This window comes from Heterocephalus glaber, unplaced genomic scaffold (assembly GCF_053883595.1).
Source record: "Heterocephalus glaber isolate CG9 unplaced genomic scaffold, H.glaber_assembly_v1.0 deba00001744, whole genome shotgun sequence".
In the NCBI taxonomy this organism is placed as follows: Eukaryota; Metazoa; Chordata; class Mammalia; order Rodentia; family Bathyergidae; genus Heterocephalus; species Heterocephalus glaber.
Genome location: NW_028258450.1, coordinates 6,234,864 through 6,248,979, shown reverse-complemented (window position 1 = coordinate 6,248,979; position 14,116 = coordinate 6,234,864). Strand labels below are relative to the sequence as shown.

The following is a 14,116-nucleotide window of genomic DNA, read 5'->3' as shown; positions in this document are numbered from 1 at the left end:
GTCTCTGACTAGTCTCTGGGTGTCTCCTCGCCTGGGTCTGGGGGTTTCTCGCTCACCGGGCGGTTGCCACCCTCTGGCCTCACGTCCTCTCTCCTGCTCGCCGCAGCCCTTCTGCTGCCCTCTTGGGCTCCCTGTGCTGCTGTGTCTGTCTGTCTGACCCCTTCCTCCTCCTGCCTCCCCTGCGCTCCCGACCTTGTCTGCAGCGGCCTGGCCTGGGTGCCCTGCACCCCAAGGCTGGCCCCCAGCATCCTGCGTGTACCTCCTTCGTGGCGATGCCCCCCCTTCTCCCCGCGCGGGCTGGGGGTCCCCGCTCTCCTGTGGGCGCAGTGCGCGCGTCCCTCCGCCGGAGCAGCTTTGGCCGGGAGGGCTCGGTCGGGGTGGCTCGGGAAGGACCTGGCCTTCCCTTGGGGGCCGATCCAGACTGTGTGTCGGTCTGTGGTGGTGGGCTGTGCGACCCCTCCTGGGGCCTCTGTGTCCCCTGATGTCCCTGCCTTGGAAGTGGGGCTCGGTCCGCGCGTCCCTGCTGCACGCGGTTTCTGGCGTCTCGGTGGTGTTGTGCGTCCCTCTCCCCGCGCGCTCCCTCGCTCTGCACCTGCGCGGGAGGGCTCCGGAGGGGGGAGGGGGACAGGGGGCAGACCGGAAGTGCCTCCCCTCCCCCCGCGCTCGCCCCTCCCCCTCCTCCCGCCGAGGGGGCCCGCGCTCCCCTCCCGGCCCCCTCCCCCCGCCGGCCCCTCCGCCCGCCGGCGCAGGACGCCAAGGGGTTAAAGCCTCGCGCCCGCCGCGCCGCGCGGAGCTGTCCGCGGTGCTGAAGCCTGCGCCGTCCGCGGTCCTCGCGCTCGCCGGCCCCGCGCCCCCGCGCCCTCCGGCATGTGAGCCCCCCGGCTCTGCCCTCCCTCCCGCGGGGGGGGGTGCGCGCCCCCTCCCCCTCCCGGCGCGGGTCAGCATGAGGCGGGGCCTGGGGGCCCGGACACGGGGGTTCGGCCGAGCGGGGACGGGGACGCCGCGGCGGCGGCGGCGGCGGCGGCGGCGGGACCCGGGCCGGGGCCGGGGCCGCGGCGGCGATGGCTTTGTCTGCGGTCGGCGGCGACGGCGGGGGGCTCGGGGGCGGCCCTGGCGGGGGCTCCCTGCCGCAGCCGCCCTCCGCGCTCTCCTCCAGCTGGCCGGCCCTGGGGCCCCGGCGGCGCAGCGTCTGGTACATCTACAGGTAACCCAGCGCCGCCCCTTCCCACGCCGCGAGGACGACCCTCCCCAAGGCGCGAGCCCCAGGCCGGGTCTCTCGGACCCCGGGCCTGCTCTCGCGTTACCTTGCCCCGCGCTAAACCCTCTCAGGCCCCTCTCGACATCCCTGCGCCTCTCCATCTTCTCTGGGGCCCCCTCTCCAGCCCCCCATGCACACTCCTCGGCCCTGGGCGCCTCTCCATTCCCTCAGAGACCCTTCCAGGCTCTCCTGTCCCCTTTGCCTGAGACCTTACCCCGGCCAGGTCCTCCAAAGGAGCCCACTCCGGGGCTGGAACCCACTTGTCCTTTCCGCCGCCCCCACTTCCCGGAGCCGTCCCCTGGGGAGCCCCCTTGGCTGCCCCTCAGGCCCGGGTCGCTCTGATCCCCCATTCCCGCCCCTCTTCCTGGAGTTGGAGAGCCCCCCATTCATGGCCCTCTCTCCCATTCACAGCTCCCCCATCACACACGCATCCCGCCCCCGGCCTCTCTCCCCTCCTCTTTTTCTGCTGCGTGTCACTGTGCGCGTGTGCGCGTGTCCGTGTCTACGTGCGTGTGTGCTCCCCGCAGCCCTGTGTGTGTCTGTGTGTAAGGGAGGGAGGCCGAGAGAGGTGGGGAGTGGTGGGCTCCTAGCCTGCCCGGGCCGCGGCCATCTGTGTGTCCCTGCGTGGCAGTGTCTGTCTGTGTGACTTGGAGCCACAGCGAGGCTGTCTGGAGCGCGCGCGCGCACGTATGTGTGCGTGTGTGTGCGTCCGTGTGTGCGTGTGTGTGCGTGTGTGTGTGTGATGGAGTGGATCTGTCCCAGGGACTGCGGCTGCGTTTCCCAACACCCAGCTCCCGTGCCCGGCCTGGCCCTCCCCCACCAGCCCTGTGTTTCTGTCCCCATGTGCTCCTTGCCCCCCCCGGGGGGGTCGTGCTCGGGACCCTCCAGCCAGCAGTGCTGCCCTCGGCCCGCGTGGAGCACGTGTGCCGAGAGGCCCCTGGACTTGTGCGCGGAGCTGCACCTGCTTGTGCGCCACTTCTCCCCACGGGAAGGGGGTGGCTTCCCGTGGGGGGCTCTGGGAGGCGGCGGAGAGGGGAGCGCGGGAAGGGGCCACGGTGCCCAGCGGCGGGCTCTGGGCTGTGGGCTCCGAGGGTGTGAGAGGGACCTCCGGGTGGGGGCGGGGAGTGGACGCGCCGCAGTCTCCGCGCGTGGGAACCGGCGAGAGGAGCCGGCCGCTGGGCTCCAGAGGCCTCTCAGGGACGCCGAGGGATGGCCTGGGGGACAGCGCTGTGGCAGCTCCTGTCGGGCAGGTAGTCCGTGCCACGGAGCTTGAATGGGGTGCTGCGTGAGGTGGGGAGCGAGCGTGGGGGAGGGGAGGGCCGCAGAGGCCTGGGAGGCGGAAGAGGGCAGGGGAACGGGCCAGGGCGCGGGGGGGGGGCGCTGAGAAGAGAAACTGGGCGGGGGGCGCAGCGCGTGGAGAGGATCCGGGCAGCGCACCGAGAGCACCCGGAGAGCGGAGCGGAGCGGAGGGGAGGGGAGGGGAGGGGCGGACGCGGGGAATGCAAATGAGTGCAGCTGCGAGTCTCGAGTCTCGGCGGCGGCGGCGGCAGCGGGTGCCGGGTGCGATGGAGGCCGGGACGCAAAAGTAGGAAGAGCGGCCGCGCTGGCCAAGAGGCTGCGCTGGAGGCTTCCGGCCGCAGGGCCCCGTGTGGGGAGTGGGAGAGGGCGTGGGGAGGCGTCCCGGAGGTGAGGAAGTCACAGCAGGCAGGACACTGGGCCGGGTGAGGGTGTGACGGACCCCGCCGAGCGCCGGGGCCGGGCCGAGTGGTGTGGAGCTGCCGCGTGCTGCGCAGGGACTCGCAGAGAGGCGGGCGGGGAAGAGGGACGCAGCGCTGGGGGCTGAGGGCGGCCAGGAAGTTGGGGCTCCTCGGGCCGGGCCGGGGACTGGTGAGGCTGAGCGGGGAGGACAGAGGAGCTGCACTCCGTGCAGGATGGGAGCTGAGAGACGGAGGTGCTGTGGATTTGGGGGTGTTAGGACCCTGCGGATTCAGTTCTCTGTGCCTCAGTTTGCCCGGTAATAAAATGGGAGCAATACCAGGCAGCCCCCCCCCCCACGTGAAGGGCTTGGGACAGCACTGGCGATCATCAACAGCTGAAGAGGTGCTACTTTCTGTGACTGGCATAATTAGGGGCGCAGTCTGGGTGCTGGAGCCACTCCTGGCAGATGGATGTGTACTGAAGGTCCTTGGGCAGTGTGGAGTGCAGGATATTATTACAGCAGTCACCCAGGATTTTTCTTTAATATTGTCGAAGAATATTACTGTGAGACCTCAGGCAAGTTCTTTAAACTTTCTGTGCCTCTATTTCTTCCTTTGGGAAGTGGAGATGGTACTTTTTTTCTTTTTTTTTTGCTACCGGGGATCGAACTCGGGTCCTTGCCCTTGTGGGGCAGTCAGCGGAACCACTGAGCTAAATCCCTGGCCCTGGAGATGGTACTTTAAAGTTTCACAGGTTTACCTATAAAATGTTTCTCAAATTTTTTCGGTGCAGGGGATGCACCCCAGGGCCTCACCCAGGCTAGGCGAGCAAGTGCCCTGCTGCTGAGCTACACACACACACACTTACACACACACACATACACACACACACACACACACACACATACACACCCACCCATGAAGGGCCTGGCTATTGCCCCACTCCCATGTGCACTTCTTAGCTTGTTGCGGACTTGGGCCTTTACTGATTCCATGGGGTTTGGAGTATTTGGGAAGAAGGCCTACGTGTGGGGTGTAGGATGATCTGGGGGTGAGGGGAGAGATAGCGGTGCGAGGCCGGAGCGAAGAAAGAGGGAAGAGAGGGTTGCTGACGGCACTGCCCACGGCTGGGGACCCCGGAGAGCTGGGGAGGATCTGGGAGCCGCAGGGACAGGAGGGCTTGGAGGAGGCTGTCAGGGTCTTGGCTAAGACAAAGTGGGGATGAGGGTGCAGCAGAATCCATGCTCAGAAGCAGCCGCTGTGACCTTGGAACCAACCTCCACCCCCTGTCCATTCACCGGCGGAGCCTTGGCCCCGTTCTGTCTTCCCACTCCCTGCCCTTCTGTCCTCTCTTGCCACCGCCTCTCCCCGGCTACCAAGGTCCTGCTCTTGATCTGCTTCAAGCTCAGGGCGAGGAAGACATGGCAGGCATGGTGTGGATGTGTTTGTGGGGCCAGGATGAACCTGGGGCGAGAGCAGTGGCCGGGGTGGGTTTGTGTCCACCATGCAGTGAATGTGGAGACAGGAAGGCATGAGAAGAGGTGGGGTGGGGAGCCAGTGCAGGCGCAGGTGCAGGGACGGAGCTGTTCCTGGGGCACAGTGCAGGGGCGTTACAATGGGAGTGGTGGGGGTCCTGGGAGAATACAGAGGCGCCTGTGGGGGGCAGCACTGAAATACAGCAGGAGCAGAGCAGGCATTAGTGGCGTGTGCTGGGATGTGTGCAGGGGGTGTGTTGTGGGAATACACTGAGATCAGAGCGAGGGGGAGTTATTATTGGAGCGTACTGGGATGTGTGGGGGTGTTACTGAAATATACTGGAGTATTCGTGGAGGGCTGTTTTGCTGAATCTGTGGGGGTAGGTAATTGGGGAGCACACTTGGCTATTATTGGAGTGTGCTGGAGCTGCATGGATCTCACCGGGATATGCCGAGGGGGTCTGGGCATTGCTGCAGTGCCCTAGGATGTGGGGGGTGGATGCAGGGGGAGGAGCTGCAGTTATGCACTGGCTCCAGGCACCACCGAAGGGTGCCCAGGGCAAGGCTGGGAGCATTCTGACTGCTCCTGGGTGTCCAGGGCTATTCTGAAGCCAGTGGGGCTGGAGCTGCGGTGATCATATTGGGTGTTCCTCTTGTACCTCGGGGGTTGGAGCCTTCTGGGGCATACAGTGGTGGGCCCAAGGCTTGGGGGACTGCTGTGGGAGCAGGCTGGAGCAGGCGTGAAGATGAGGTGATGATTTCAGTCTCTGACCTTCACCGGGCATGTGAGCACTACCCACATGTGTGGGTGGGCCTTTGTGGCTTTCATGGGACCAACAGCACCAGTTCCCATGGTGTGCAGGAGATACAGCTGTGATTTAGCATCTCAAGGCCCCTGGAACTTCCTGTGGCAGTGGAAGCATTCTAGGTCAGCACTGTCCTGCATAGAAGCCACCAGCCATGTGGAGCTACTGGGCACTTTGAAAAGCGGCCTCTGTGACTGATTGTTTGATTGAATGTGAATGTTTGATTTTGATTGATTAACTTCCATCAAAATAGCCACATATAAGCTGAGAGTGGTGACACACACCTGTAATCTCAGCACTCGGGAGGCTGAGGCAGGAGGATGCCCATGAGTTGGAGGCCAGCCTGGGCTACACAGAGACCCTGTCTCCAAAAAATAAAGTAAAATAAAATTAAATTAAATTAAAAAGAGTCATGTGCAGTTAAGTGGCTACTGTATTGGATAGTGCAAAATAAGCAGTGTTCCAATAGGCTTGGGACCTCAGGGGGTGTTATATACAGTATACATGGTAGGGGTTTAGAGGGAGGTCATTAAAAGTTATTTGTCTTTTATTTTTGTTTTATTTTGTTTTTTAACTTTTTTTTTTTTTTTGGTACCGGGGATCGAACTCGGGTCCTTGCCCTTGTGCAGCAGACGTCGAAACCACTGAGCTAAATCCCCGGCCCTTATTTTGTTTCTTGAACACAGGGTCTTTGCACTCAGTTACCTATCTCCAGCCCTTTTTTTATTTTTATCTTGAGAGAAGGTCTTGTTCAGTCACTAAGTTGTCCAGATTGGGCTCAAACTTGCCATCCTCCTGTCTCAGCCTCCCAGAGTGCTGGGACTACAGACGTGGGGCACCCTGCCTGAGCACGCATGTCCTCTTGACTTAATACCTTGATCTAAGGATAGTGAGCAGGCCCTACTGAGCTCTGTGTGAAACACTACACGCGTTTCCCCTTCTGAGCTCCCCCACAGCCCCGTCGGGCAGGGTGTGTAACCTATTCGGGAAACAGAGGCACAAAAGGTGGATGTGTGGGCTCAAGGTCACAGACCGGAAGTGGCTGTCAGGGACACAGGCCTGGCTGTGTGGTAATGTGGGGGCCTCTCTCTGCCCTCTGGGGCCCTGGGTGCAGTGGCTCGGGGACAGTGACGCCTTGCTGAATGCTGGTTGGCTGACTGAAGAAGCAGTGAGTGGGAGAGAGCGCTCCGGGCTCTGAGGGGAGGCCGGGCAGGGCCTCTGGAGCACAGTGCAGCCACCGCGTGGAGAAGGGACGTCCCGGGAAAAGTCCGGGCCGGGGCTGGGGTGCTGTGCTGGGCCTCATGATGCCTTCTCGCCCCTTCCCTCCTGCCTTCCTGCCAGCGATTACATCATTAAGGAGAAAACAGTCTTGCTGCAGAAGAGGGACAGCGAGGGGTTTGGGTTCGTGCTCCGGGGGGCCAAGGGTGAGTGCCGGCCGGCGAGGGGCGGGAGGGGGCTCTCGGACCCAGAAAGCAGGGCTGGGGGACCTGGCAGAGGCAGGGACCCCACCCCGCCCACCACCCCACCCCGCGGTGCTGGTCCCTCGGCTAGGTGAGGCCTCTGTGACTTGGGTCTGAGCCCCATCCCCTGCTCGGCCTCCCCACCCCCTCCCCTCCGACCCCGCCGGCTCCTCCCTGTCTGCAGCGCAGACCCCCATCGAGGAGTTCACCCCTACCCCGGCCTTCCCGGCGCTGCAGTACCTCGAGTCCGTGGACGAGGGGGGCGTGGCATGGCGGGCTGGACTGCGAATGGGAGACTTCCTCATCGAGGTGAGTCCGGCCAGCACCTCCTCCCAGCGACCCGAGGACAGGCCCCCGGCCCCTCACGCCCCGGCCGGCCGGGACCGGCAGCCCTCCAGCTCCCATTCTCCTTTGGCATCGGCGCGCCCCCAGCCAGCCTCTCCCTCCTTCCTCCATTCCACCCAGAGGCTCTTCTGAGGGGTCCCGAGGGTGGCACAGAGCTGTCCCCCAACGCGCCCTGGGGTACAGCAGCGGAGAGGGTGACTGATGGGGCGAGGCGGAGGCCACTTGGCTGGGGACTCCAAATCCCACAGCCCCCCGCTCCGCCTCGTGCCGCAGGTGAACGGGCAGAATGTGGTGAAGGTCGGCCACCGCCAGGTGGTGAACATGATCCGCCAAGGGGGCAACACGCTCATGGTGAAGGTGGTGATGGTCACCAGGCACCCGGACATGGACGAGGCCGTCCACAAGAAAGGTGCTCCCCAGCCCCACTGCCCCCAGCCTCAGGCCCTCAGGAGGCCCCACCGCCCAAGGCTGCTTAAACCGAGGCAGGGAGGGCTCCGCAGGCTGCGGAGCTGTCCTCCGAGGGCTCAGAGCCCTGTGGGGCAGAGGGTCCCAGGCCTCTCCCTGCACTACTGAGGCCTCCCACCCCCTCCACCGCTTTCCAGCACCCCAGCAGGCGAAGCGGCTCCCGCCCCCAGCGATCTCCCTGCGCTCCAAGTCAATGACCTCCGAGCTGGAGGAAATGGGTGAGCCTGCGGGGCTGCCGGGGAGAGGGCCGGGGCGGGGGGCGGGGCTTGATTGTCCCTTGAGTTCGTTAGTGTTGTTAGTGACCAGGGGTCCTGTCCTCTTCCTGTCCCCTGTCCGTGGGCAGGACTCTGGCCTGCCTGTGTGTCACTGGGAAGGGGTGTCTGAAGGATGACTCGTCCGTTCTCCGTTTGTTTCTCTGTTGAGCTCTCTTCAGGGGTCTCTATGTGTCCCTCTCTGCGGGTCACTCTGTCCTTCCTTCTGGTCCCTCTCCATCCATCCGACTTCCTCCCCGACTCTCTCTCTCCCTCCCTCCCTCCCTCCCTCCCTCCCTCTCTCTCTCTCTCTCTCTCTCCTTCCAGTAGCTCCCCAATAACACTGGAAGGCAACCCCCTCCCCCTAGGCAGGGCCGAGGAGACCTGGGGGGTCCCAGTTTCCCCTGACTCCCCCAGGACCCGAGGGAGGCGGGCGTTCCAGAGAGGGGACCCCTCCCCTCCCCCTGACGTCCTAACTCTTGGCTCCTCTACTGCCTCTCCCCCGGGCTAGTCTCCCCCTGGAGGAAGAAGAGCGGTGAGTGGGCACAGGACTGGCGGGAGGGCCCCCGCGTCCCGACCCTGCCGGCGGACTCGCCCCTCCCCGACCCTGGACCCTCACGGCCCCACTCGCGCTCGCTGGCCACGCCCACTGGCTGCACCTATTGGCCACGCCCACTGGCCAGCCCGGTCCGCCCCGCCTCGCGGGGGCGCTCTTGCGCTACATCCGTATCCTTTGCCCACAGAGTATGAGCAACCTCCTACGCCGGTGCCCAGCATGGAGAAAAAGCGGACAGTGTATCAGATGGCTCTCAGTAAGATGTCCCAGCCGGGTCCCTCACCCCCTGGCCTCCCTTGCTGTCACCTGCCCCTGTGTGCGGCTCTGTCCCTGCGTCAGACTCCATTGTCTCCCACTGTGTGCGCCTCTCTCAGACAAACTGGACGAGATACTGGCTGCAGCCCAGCAGACTATCAGCGCGAGCGAGAGCCCTGCGCCGGGAGGCCTGGCGTCCCTGGGCAAGCACCGGCCCAAAGGCTTTTTCGCCACCGAGGTAGGCGGCTGCGAGGGGAAGGGCCTGAGTCCCTGTCCCTGTTGGGTGTACCAGGCTTCCCGAGCCTCCTTATCTGGTCTCCCTCCCCCTCCTCCTCTGATTCCACCCCCACCTCTCCTTTCCTTGCCTTGGTTCTTTGCCCCACCTCTTTCTGTTCCACCCCAGGGCTTTCAGGCCAGCCAAAGCCATGTCATAGATGAAGATTCCCCAGCGTAATGATAGGAGCTCAGCAAGCGGTAGTCATTAAAACATTAATTATTAAGCCAGGCACCGTGGCACAGGCCTGTACTCTCAGCTACTTGAGAGGTTGAGGTGGGAGGATCGCCCAAGCCCAGGAGTTTGAGGACAGCCTGGGCAACATAGGCAAACCTCTCGGTCTCTCTGTTCTGCCTCTGCTGGTCTTCTCCCTGGAGAAGAGGTACAACTGAAGTGGATGCTGAATGGATTAGCTCATTGGTTTCTTTTCTTTCTTTCTTTTTTTTTTTTTGGTACCGGGGATCAAACTCGGGACCTTGTGCTTTCTAGGCAGGCGGCAGAACCACTGAGCTAAATCCCCGGCCCTCTCATCAGTTTCTTATAGTCACCCCCTGGGGCACGCACGGTCGTAAGCCCACTGGCACAGGGGGAGACTAAGACTCGGAGAAGGGGCCACGGCTTCACCCTAGGCTGTCAGGCCCTAAACCCTTGGTCCAGCCTCAGCCCCAGCTGTTTTGGGGTCCCCTGCTGGCCTGTCCCTGGCTGTGCCCCTTGACCTCAGTGCACCCCCAGGCCTGCCTGTGCCCCCTGGTGTTGCCTCTCCCTGCCCTGCCCGAGCCATTTACTTTACTCTAAGGCTGGCTTCATGGGCTTTTAGGGGGCCACAGACCCCTTTGGTAGACTGGTATCATCTCTCTCAGAATAATACTTATAAATGCATAGAATGTGATATGCAAGATAACAAAAGAAGCCAGTTACACCAAAATAGCGTTATCAAAATATTTTTAAAAAGCCAAATTTGTGATATCGTCATATCGGTGCCTTTTCATCAACACATTACACAGCGCGATCTGACGGTGGATCTTAACTACTCTAATTTCAAAATCATGAGGCGCATAAACATTATTTCGAGAAATCTGCAGCACTGCAATGAGATATGGAAATATCTGTGATTTCTGTGGAGGAAGCAGACACCGGGCTTGCTGAGACTGGCAGAGTGTGTTGTCTGTGTTCTTAATTGAGGAAGACTTGAGGTTTTGTTGGAGGATGTGGAAATAAAGGCATGGTTTTAGTCCTCTCAGAGTACACAGGCCCCCATCCCTGGAGTGGAATCTACCCACAGCCTCACCAAGGGCTGGACCACTGGCTCTAGAGGGTCTCATACTTTACAAGAGCCAGTGAGCCGGGCCTGGCGGTGCAAGCCTGTAATCCCAGTACTCTGGGAAGCTGAGGCAGGAGGATCACAAGTTGCAGCCCAGCCTGGGCAATTCATAGAGACTGTCTCAAAATAAACCTTAAAAAAGGCTCCAGGGATAAAGCTCAGTGTAAAATTCCTGGCTCAGTCTAGTACAGAAAGAAAGGACGGGAAGGACAGGGAAGAGGAAAGGAAGCGAATCCAGAGCAGGCGAGGTTTTGCACAGGACTGAGGAATTTCTCTCCAGTGTAGAGGCAGAGGCTCCTTGCTCTTCTTGGGCCTGCAGGACGCTTTGTGTGAGTGGCTCGCCTGTGTGCGTTCTGTGAAACCCTTGCAGATTCAGGCTACTCTCCTGTGCCTGTCCCCCTTCAGTGTGAGGATCAAAGTGCACAGGCATCAGACCGGGCTTCAGACCCTGGCTTCCTCTGACTCGCGGTGTCGCTCTGGACCACGCCACCTAGTTTCTGGGGGTCTCGGTGTCCTGCTCCGCAGGACGGGGTGGAAGCTGACCTTGCTGTTGCTCAGGAGGACCTGGTGAGGCCAGCTCCCAGCACGCAGGCCCCTTTCCCGGCTTTGCCCTGGGATTCGTTTCCCTTACCCCCTGATCTGGGGTGAGTCGCCCCCGGTTCAGCACTCACCCTGCAGCTTCTGAAATGTCACGTCCAGTTCTGAGGGCCACCGGCTCCCAGGCTCTCATTGGGGAACATGAGCTGAAAAGCAGCCCACCCACTTTAAATTTCTTTTTTGTTTTTTGAGACAGGGTTGGTCTCAAACTCCCAGTCCTCCTGCCTCAGCTTCCAAAGTGCTGGCATGACCGGTGTCACCTGTTAATTTTGATGCCTCTCTACTGTCTCTCTGTTCAATCCTCTTCAAGCCTGTGTTTGAATGCCTCTCAAGACAGGGAGCTCACCACCTCCCGTTGCAGCTATTCTATATGTGGACAGACTTCTTGGAAGTTCTTCCTTACGTGCAGCCCCGATCTACGTCCTCTGGGCTTTTGTCACTGTTTTCTTTTTCACCCTGCAGCCCCACCCCACCGTTCCTCAGTGAACTTCCCAGGGAAGGAGGGGAGGCAGGAGAGAGTTCACCCCTTTTATCATTGCCACGGGGATCCTCAGTAACGGAGGATTCTGAACCTGCACGTTTGCCTACTCACTTTGGTTTATGTGGACCCCCCAATCAGCATTTGGGGGGGTCCTGTGATTTTTCACAGATGTGGGCAGGGTGCTGGGAATGTCTTGTGACCAGACATGCGTGTTGGAGACACCAGGGACCAGGTGAGCCCCGCTTCCCTGCTCCATGCTGTACTGCAAACCAGCACCCTGTGCGTGATCAATTCAGCGCTGTGGTGTTTGGGTCTTTTTGGTGTTTGCATTGTTTCAAATGACCTCGCCGTGCAGTGCTGTAGGATATTCAGTGGCGCCCCAACCTCTTCCCCCTTCCCAGCCCCAGATCGTCCCCGACATTGCCCAGTGTCCCCTGGCAGGCCGTATGACTTCCAGTTGAGAAGCCCTGCCCCTCATTCCAAAGTTAACGGCTCTGTGTTTACCCAAGTGGGCTTACAAGGATCCAAAAGACCACCACATCCATCCATCCATCACTTCTGGATATGCTGGGAGGCTGAGGCAGGAGGATCACAAATTTGACCCCAGCCTGGTCAACTTACCAACTCAGTGGGACCCTGTTTCAAAACTAATAATAGCAGAGGGCTGGAATGTACTCCTGTCAGTCCATGTCTCCAGGCCCCTCTCATCTGCATGTCAGCCTCTCCTCTTCCCAGCTTCGGCCTGCGGACCTCCCCCAGGTGCCTTCCTTTGCTCCCAGTCCCCAGAAACTCTGGAGTAACAAACACGGATTCAGAGGCTGGCTTCTCCCAACGCTGTGTGCCACTTTGGACCCTGCTACTTCGGCTCTCTGAATCTGTTTCTTCTCCTGTAAGATGGGGCCAAAGCCGACCTTGCCAAGGTCTGCTGGGGATTTTCAAGGTGAACTCCAGCATGGCAGCTCTCAATGGGATAGAAAATAGCAAACTGGAGACCCCACTGCGAGTCTGCATGTTCCCCAGAAATCTCTGCGTACAGAGAATGCTCAAGGGCCCATCACATGGAAAGCAAACAGATCCTGTTTCCTTCAGCAAATTTGTGGAGCTCCCAGGCAGGGTGGGGGGCTGCCCAGAGCCCACCTCTTGGAAGGGACCATCTGAACCCCACCCCTAGAAAAGCCTTGTGGCCTCTCGTGCCTCCCTGTCCAGGGGGCCGCAGCCATCTACCCCCTAGAGCCTCCCTCTCCTTTGCACTTCCTGGGTCTGTCCCAGGGTGTCCCCAAAGCCCCCTCTCATGTGGGGGGCTCTGTCCCCCATCCTGATCTTTCCCACCCCCATGTGAGGTTGCCACATCTCGGTGGCCTCCTAAGAATCTGGTCTTGCCTCAAGCTGCCATCTCCCTCGGGTTCTGCCCCCAAGGCTCTGCTGTCCATCTGCCCCCCTGTGGCCCTGGCTTCCAGCTACTGCCTGTCGCCTGGTCACGCACACCAGGGGGCTGTCTGTCCTCCAGCTCTGTACAGGTGCGGGGTTCAGCCTTTCTCTGACTCAGTTTCTCCTACTTGTTTTCAATCACTCTTCTCTCCTTCCTAGGCTGCTCTGGCCCTCTCCATCTTGGGGCCTCCCAACTCCCAAGAATGCCTTTCCCTCTCTTCCTGTCCTCCAGTCTTTGTCTCTCCCTTTTCTAACTCCCATCTCTGTCTCCCTGTCTTTCTCTGCAACTATCCGTGTTTCCCCATCTAGCTCTCTTCTCTTTTTCTTCTTTGGCTGCCTCCCCGACCCACCTCCTTCCCGCTGAGCCACATCCTCAGCACCCCCTTTTTTCCTTTGAGACCAGGTCTCACCAGGCTGCACAGGGTGGCCTCTGGCTTGAGAACTTCCTGCCTCAGCCCCGCAGAGTGCTGGGACTTCGGGCTTGTGCCACCATGCTAGGCTTCCTTTCTTTGTCTCTGTGTATCTCCCATTTGTATCTATCCCCCAACTTCTATTCTCCTCATTATCCTCCTCAGGGCCTTGAACATCCCAGCCCTTTGCCCCTGGGGCCATGGGAGAGAAGGGACCCCCAGGCTGATTCTTTGAGGAGGATCTTGCCCAGCAGCCGGTGACATCACGCAAAAGGCACACCCTGATTGGCTGCCCCTCTGCTCGGGAGCAGGCGCTCTGGGTTTATGCATGAAGATCAGCTGGAACTCAGTCTGGAGCCTCCCAGATAGTTACATGGTTCCTCCGTCTGATTCACAGCCTCTTTCATGACCATCAGAATGAGGCCAGTCAGTCCTGGCCCCAATGGGAAGGGACTTCCTTCAGGCTTCTTAGCCCACTTTGTGGTGTCTTGTTTCACCTCCCAGGAACTTTTCATTCTGCAAGCATTTTTATTGAGCACCTACTCTGTGTTGGCCCTGCTGCTGAGTCCTGCAGGTAGAGGAGTGAACAGGACAAGCAAGGTCACTTCCTTTAGAGAATTTACACTGGGAGAGTGGAATAAAGCAGAGTTGGATCCTGCCTTATGTGAGAGAAACTTCCCAAAAAGGGTCTTGCACAAGATAAATACTGATCACTTTCATGTTAAAGAATTCAAGGGCAGGGAGCCCAAGGCAGGAGTGGCCATCTACATGGTCACTTTCTGCTCCACTACCCTAGATGTTCTACCAACTATAATGTGACCTCAGAGTCCACGATGGCTGCTGAAGCTCTAGTGGTTGCACCAGCACTCCAGGTAGTAGGAACTAGAAAGTGCTGAAAGGCATGATGGATTTTTTTTCCTGTTAATTAACTGCAATGTCCATCCGAATGGCCAGTGGCCCTGTGTGGGACAGCACAGGCCTGGAGGAAGGGGGTGGCCAGGCCAGGGTGCCAAGTTTCAGAGCATGAGGAAAGGCTG

General features: G+C 60.4%; 1 protein-coding gene across 8 annotated transcripts in view; it reads left to right on the top strand.

Moving 5' to 3' along the window:
* Shank1 (SH3 and multiple ankyrin repeat domains 1) overlaps positions 1 to 14,116 on the top strand; it is a 46,913-nt gene that overhangs the window by 22,177 nt on the left and 10,620 nt on the right. For 7 of the 8 annotated variants that reach the window (XM_087200646.1, XM_087200644.1, XM_087200645.1 and 4 more), the window contains 7 exons: positions 6,578 to 6,660; positions 6,881 to 7,005; positions 7,315 to 7,450; positions 7,644 to 7,724; positions 8,269 to 8,292; positions 8,501 to 8,569; positions 8,688 to 8,806. In XM_087200646.1, coding sequence (XP_087056772.1) covers positions 6,578 to 6,660; positions 6,881 to 7,005; positions 7,315 to 7,450; positions 7,644 to 7,724; positions 8,269 to 8,292; positions 8,501 to 8,569; positions 8,688 to 8,806 — 637 coding nt within the window. The remainder of the gene's footprint in view (positions 1 to 6,577; positions 6,661 to 6,880; positions 7,006 to 7,314; positions 7,451 to 7,643; positions 7,725 to 8,268; positions 8,293 to 8,500; positions 8,570 to 8,687; positions 8,807 to 14,116) is intronic. The other variant, XM_087200647.1, reaches the window with a different exon arrangement.